This window comes from Musa acuminata, chromosome BXJ2-3 (genome assembly GCF_036884655.1).
Source record: "Musa acuminata AAA Group cultivar baxijiao chromosome BXJ2-3, Cavendish_Baxijiao_AAA, whole genome shotgun sequence".
In the NCBI taxonomy this organism is placed as follows: Eukaryota; Viridiplantae; Streptophyta; class Magnoliopsida; order Zingiberales; family Musaceae; genus Musa; species Musa acuminata.
In genome coordinates, this window is record NC_088340.1 from 33,279,483 (window position 1) to 33,286,498 (window position 7,016).

Here is a 7,016-nt window from a genome sequence, read left to right on the forward strand (position 1 = left end):
CTCGTTTGCCCCTTCTTCGGGCACATGCATCACTGTATCAAGGACATACACGATTTTCTCCGCTGTGAGAAAAATTCTCAAGTTACGGAGCCAATCCGTATAATTTGGACCAGTGAGACGGTTGACATCAAGTATGTCACGTAAGGGATTTGAAAGCGACATTTTCTGAAAATAAAGATGCAGCAGAAATGAATAACATGCAGATTTTGCAAGAAATAAACTATCAAGATATTGACTTCTATCTTAATATGCTCCCACTATTTTACTAACGAGTCACGCGACACCCTCAGCACGTGAAACGGAAGTCTCCGGCAGACTTCTAGTGGGGATCAGGATCCAATCAGCGTCTTAGTGTAACCTCGAGGGACTCGACCAATCACACTAAGCCTAAAAAGGTAGGCAACTCTTGTCGATCACAACTCCTTGTGATTCCCGTCCTGTTCGGCCTCCGAATCACCATGGCCTCGAGGGACTCGACCAACCATGATGCTCGGTTAAGTCAACACCTTCGTTACAAGATGAGTTTGATTTGATGATATACCCTCGAGAGACTCGACCAAGTATACCATGCCCTCAGGTCACCGGTGACATCTCTATGTCGTAAGCAAGATAGCGAATCGCGATATAGGTGAGTCTTGAGGGACTCGACCAACTCAACCTACACCGGGAATCGGTTCCTACTTATAACGATGGAAGGCCACGTGGGTCAATCTAATTGCCTCACGTTTACCGACTTAATATTATCGAGAGATGTTTCTATGATTTGGTCTCCTAATATGACATGTCACACATATACATATTTAATATATATCTACATCGCATGCAAATATATAAACATATCTAGTATGTGTATAAGCAATTACACCAGATGATCATGGACCACAACCTAATATGATTAGGCCCGAGCCAGTAGGCCTAATCACTCACAACAAGATCTATGTGTGCAACGGTGCATCTCCATGCCCTGTGATCATCCATCTCGTCCTCGTCGGTTCCGTCGACATCTTGATGCATCTTCATGCATCACGATCGTCCGTCTCGTGGGTCCCGCTATCGCATCCACGCTCCCGCTGCGCCTCCTCATGTGATTACAACTTAATCATAGGCATGCAGACCCGACAATAAATGTGAAATTTAATGGAGGCTCGCAAACCTCAATAATAATAATCATAGGTACACACATCACACGGTCCATGATCATCCGTCCACACATCATGCATTACATGTATAAATAATCATCATCATGTAGGATTACTAGATAATAATAAAATAATAATAATCAACTAAACCTTTTAATTAATTAATATTTTTCTGAAATCAAGGACATTATAGGGAATTTCTGAATTCATAGGGGTATTTTCATAATTTGGAAAAAAGACAAAAACTGAAATTTCTCAAATTCCGAGGGGCAAAACTATCTTTTGCCCAGAAAACCCTAATGCCCTACTCCCCTTTGCTGCTGCTGCCGCTGCCACCCTGCTGGCAGAGGCCTGTGCGACGGAGGGCGGGGCGCTGCCCTCGCCTGGAGACGGCACGCCCGCTGGCGGCGCTGCCCCTGTAGGTGGACGCCCCCGCGGGCGGTTCTGCCCGCGGGGCAGCGCTCGCAGGCGGTGCTGACCCAGCAGATGGGCGCCCGCAGGCGGTGCTGACCCACCTATGACTAGCACCTAATACACAAGTTTCAACTTTACGCAGGTCTGATAGAGTATCCCATCCTGATAGTAAGCACAGCAAGCCAATCACATGAGTGATGGCACGTGTGACTTGATATAGAATATTTTTGCTTATTATATTTTGGCGTATATCACTTTATAACTATTGCATAAATGCATACATATATTGTGATGTCCTTGGATTTGTGCAATGGGAATCGGATCGTGATGAGATCACGATAGTGATATCGATTCACCTTTAAACACATATCCTAAATAATCCCGGTCATATGTTACTCGAGAGGGATATCGTGATAACCGGATAGACTGGTGTGCTGTATACCCGTCCATATGATGGATGCAGCTGGTCTCATAGTTGCTTATGTAGGGATACTAGGGATACGCTAATTGGAGAATGAGTTCACTGATTGATCCGCTTACGGAATGCTGGATGGTTGATGATGCCTTATTGTCAGACAGCGATTTCGTAGTCCTAGTGGTGTATCTGGTCCTTAGACTTGAGACATCAAGAATGTCCTGTATGAGTGCTCCACTCTTTGATACCAGACTTATAGGTTTGATTGTCCCAGATCTAGTACAGCTGGTCATTGGGAGTGGTAGTCGACTTTACGAGGGCTATTGAGTGTCGATAGAGGATCATCCACTCTCGGCATCATGAGAGGAATATCCCATGTGTTTTTGGTCAGACAAATCCCTGGCCAGGGTCATTCGAGTTGAGGGAGAAAGAGTTCTCCGAGAGAATCCGATTAGAGTGAAACTCGAGTAGAAACCGTATGGGTCTGACAACACCATGCTCGATATACGGTCTTTGGGATATTAGATGGATGAGAGACTATAGGTACACGGTAACTGAGGATAGACAGGTACAATGGATTGGATTCCCCTATATCGTCTGGGGACTACGGCGTAGTGGCCTAGTACGTCCGTAGTCGATGAGTCGAGTGAATTATTACAAAGATAATAATTCACTGAGTTAGAAGGAGTTCTGACAGGTATGACTCATGGCTAGCTCGATATTGGGCCTAGAGGGTCACACACATATGGTAGGCATTGCGATGAGTAGAGGTTCAAATATGAGATATTCGACGGAGCCCTTGTCTTATTGGATGCAGATCCAATACCCACTAGGGGAGGACCCATTAGGGTTTGACAGGGGACCTCTATAAATAGGAGGGATTCAGAGCCCCATAGGCGATAGAGAGCTCTTGCTTGCCTTTCCTATTCTCCTCTCCCTCTCTACCTCAGAATAGGCCTGGAGTTTTGAGGAGCGTCGTCGCAACCCTACTGTGTGGATCATTGCTAGAGAGGAGGACGCTTGACCTCCTTCACCCTCTCCTAAGAATCTGCAAGGAAACAGGGATACACGATCTCCCTTGGTAACACAATCTACTCTATACGCAGTTTCATGTTTCGCGGATTTTTGCGTACCAATCTTGACACGACGATGAACATCTCTTTGGAAATCGGGGATTTTTTTTTCTTGTTCTTCCGCTGCGCATGTGATGTCGCCCCAAAGATTTCCCAACACCTGCGTCGTGCTCCTCGGCCCCACGCTGCCCGAGATCACACCTGCGCGGCCTGCCCGCCTACGTCATGCTCCTCGGCTCCGTGTTGCCCGAGACCACACCTGCGCGGCCTGCCCGCTAGCGCCATGCTCATCGACCGCGTGTTGCCCGAGACCACACCTGCGTGGCCTACCCGCCTGCGTCGTGATCCTCGGCCGCGTGTTGCCCAAGACCACACCTGCGCGGCCTGCCCGCATGCGTCGTGCTCCTCGACCCCACGCTGCCCGAGATCACACCTGCGCGGCCTGCCCGCCCAAGTCCAGCTCCTCGGCCGTAGCCCGCTTGCGTCGTGCTCCTCGGCCGTAGCCCGCCTGCGTCGTGCTCCTCGGCCGCGTGTTGCTCGGGATCACACCTGCGCGACCTGCCCGCCCAAGTCCAGCTCCTCGACCGCAGCCCGCCCACGTCGTGCCCCTCAGCCCCACGATGCCCGAGACCACACCTGCGTGGCCTGCCCGCCTTTGTCACGCTCCTCGGCCCCACGCTGCCCGAGAGCCACCACTACCACTAGCCCTCATCAATTGCCAAGCTCCATGATTACCACACCCCAGGAAATGAACCGGCCTCCGCCCGACTGAGATAGTTCCTTGGAACCGAAGCCATGCCCGGACCCCTCTCGTGGCAACCAACGCATGGCTTCCTTTGCGGGGGAAGTGTGATGAGGGCAATAATTACGATAAGACTCGGCTGACGTCATCTATGACACCTCAAGCCTCGATCGACCCGACCGCCCCTGGTCAAACAGAACAGAACGCCCGTCGAGGCGCATTAATGCCTCACTCAGGCCCGGTCCTTCACGCCAACACCGATGTCAGACGCTACCAGCCTGTCCCCTGCAAGCGAGCACATCAGGAAACAGTAAGCTTCCCTATAAATACCCACGCATTCTGGACAAGTGGGGAGGAGAGAAAAAACTGAGCAAAACAAACCCCCCTCATGTCAACTAACTTGATCGTTAAAGGGGTTGGGTCGAGCACCTCGACTCGACCTTTGTGCAGGGGCGAAGCCAAAGGTCCCCGCGAGATGCGATGGCGAGAAGTTCCTACTCGGAGGAGACTACGATACCGTCCCTACCACCGCACGCGACCTCCTCAGTGGACTCAACGTCTGGTCGGAAAAATCTCCCTCCATTCGGACCCGAATCGAGTCGTGTCAGTCCCGAGGCCACAGCTGAAAGTTGTTTACGGCAACATTAGTCTGATAGAATTCTTTCTTACCTTTCTACTTTAAGGAACGTGAATTAAAGAAATATATTCCATCATATCTATTCAAAATATACACGTATCTGATCATGAGAAAACATCTATTTAAAGGTCGGATCAATTAAGTTATGATAGATATTACTATTTAAATAAGGCAACTTCTCGTTATGGATCAATAGAATATAAATAATTACGTCACGAGTTAATTGACGAACACATGTAGCTTGGTTTGGCTTCATCCTTTCTTCCCGGTAGGCGCGAGTTAGGCTCACAGATGCGATTCCACTTGTCCTTGTTTGGCTTGCTTTGACTTTGGCAATCAAGTCTGACTCTTATTTTGACCATTTGGAATTTATTAGATGATATGATGCAAGGCAGGTCTGTATGTTTTGTATCTGACCGCATATATAGATGATATGAGTACCCACCAAGTGTACACTTGCCGTTGACCAAAAAATACCATTAGAACAATGGTGCGTTAGGTAAACATCAACTACTAGTCTGCTATATAGATCGATGACCTCCGCATTGATCTGAAGATTGATCGGAGAAGGAAGAATTGATCGGAAGTTGGTCGACTCCTCTATGGCAAGCATCGAGGAGTACCAGAGAAGAGCAGTCCTAAAGCACAATTCGATCTGCTCGAAGCTGAAGATACTGCTTCTCGTTGTATCGACCAATTTGCTTACCGTCCTCCTCTTCTCCTGCACCTCATTGGATTCCCGATGGTCGAGCTGCGGCCTCCGAGTCCATTCGTGGGACTCCGCCGCCCTGTTCCACCAGCTCAACGCCACCCGGAGGGACCTCTCCGACAGCCGAACTCAATCTGCCGAGCTCCAGCGGCGGCTCGCCATGACGAGCTCCCTTCTGCAGACCCTCCTGGCCGAGGTCGGCCGCGCTCGAGAGGACATGGTGGCCGCAGCCGATGGCGTGGGTGGGTCGCGGGACGAGATCCCTGAGGAGCTCAAGCTCGCCATGGGGCCTCACAAGATGCCCCTCGGCTTCACTTCCAACCTCGGCACCGACGAGCTGTACCCGGCGCTCGGCTCCGCTTGCTTCAATTTCCAGAAGGAGCTCGTCGAGTACATGTCCTACGAGGTCGGGAAGGAGTGCCCCGTGGACGAAGTTTTCGCGCAGAGACTAATGCTCAAAGGGTGCGAGCCTCTGCCCCGCCGGCGGTGCCACCCGAAGTCTCCGAAAGGATACGTCGAGCCCGTGCCGTTCCCCGCCAGCCTTTGGACGATCCCGCCGGACACCAGCATCACCTGGGACGCATACACCTGCAAGAACTACACCTGCTTGGTTAACAGGAGGAAGGAGAAGAGGGCCTACGACTGCAAGGACTGCTTCGACTTGAAAGGCCGCGAGAAGGTGCGGTGGCTGCACGACGACGGCGGCCTCGCCTACGGCATCGACGCCGTCCTGGGGACGAAACCCCCGGGGACCATCCGGATCGGGCTCGACATCGGCGGCGGCACCGGCACCTTCGCCGCCCGCATGAGGGAACGCAACGTGACCATCGTCACGAGCAGCATGAACTTCGACGGCCCCTTCAACAGCTTCATCGCCTCCAGGGGCCTCGTCCCGATGCACGTCAGCGTCGCCCACCGGCTGCCGTTCTTCGACGGCACCCTCGACATCGTGCACTCCATGCACGTCCTCAGCAACTGGATCCCCGACACGGTGCTGGAGTTCGCGCTGTACGACATCTACCGGGTGCTGAGGCCGGGGGGGCTGTTCTGGCTGGACCATTTCTTCTGCGCCGGCACGCAGCTCAACTCGACGTACGTGCCCATGCTGAGACATGTCGGGTTCAACAAGCTGCGGTGGACGGCCGGGAGGAAGCTCGACCGGGGGATGGCCAAGGACGAGTGGTACCTCTCTGCTCTGCTGGAGAAGCCCATGACCTGAAGCGGAGAATGCTAGCGTTCCTATGGCTCTGAAGTGATTTTAAGAGCAGAGGATTAACATTGAGAAGAGCAAAGAAAAAGATTATCTAAACATTTGTTTTGTTTTTTTTTTCTTTTTTTTTGTAAAATCCACACTCATAGCTATTTCAATGAATTTATATATATTTATTGATGTCAAATGTATTGAATCTCAGGATTTTGATGATAACATCAATTGATGAATTAATGATCTAATTTATGTGTTGAGATAAGTGATGCTGAACTAACTACGATCATGAGAAAGATAAAATAATTAAAGAAGAATCAAAGTTAGGCCGGAGACAATGATCGGGCATCGGGTCAGATGAATCGGGGGATACACCGAAGGATCGGACGATGTAGTGAAAGCTCGCTGGAAGTTCACCGGGAGTTCGTCGAAAGCTTATCAAAAGTTCATTGGGAGTTCGTCGAAAGCTCACCGGAGGTTCACCAGGAGTTCGTCGAAAGCTCGTCGGAAGTTCATTGGGAGTTCGTCGAAAGCTCACCGGAGGTTCACCAGGAGTTCGTCGAAAGCTCGTCGGAAGTTCATTGGGAGTTCGTCGAAAGCTCACCAAAGGTTCATCGGGAGTTCACCGAAAGCTCGTTGGAAGTTCATTCGGAGTTCATCGAAAACTCGTTAGAGGTTTATCA

The 7,016-nt window shown here is 50.7% G+C and overlaps 1 protein-coding gene across 1 annotated transcript; it reads left to right on the plus strand.

Annotated features, from left to right (window-relative positions):
- The first annotated feature begins 4,963 nt into the window (after positions 1–4,963).
- Positions 4,964–6,519, plus strand: LOC103978498 (probable methyltransferase At1g29790). Its single transcript, XM_009394310.3, has one exon. It carries the CDS (start codon positions 5,023–5,025, stop codon positions 6,346–6,348), a length of 1,326 nt encoding a protein of 441 aa, XP_009392585.2. The 5' UTR covers positions 4,964–5,022; the 3' UTR covers positions 6,349–6,519.
- Positions 6,520–7,016: the final 497 nt, after the last annotated feature.

What these genes read in the sequence shown, in the direction of transcription:
- LOC103978498 (XM_009394310.3), top strand. Translation starts at nt 5,023, where the DNA reads ATGGCAAGCATCGAGGAGTACCAGAGAAGAGCAGTCCTAAAGCACAAT.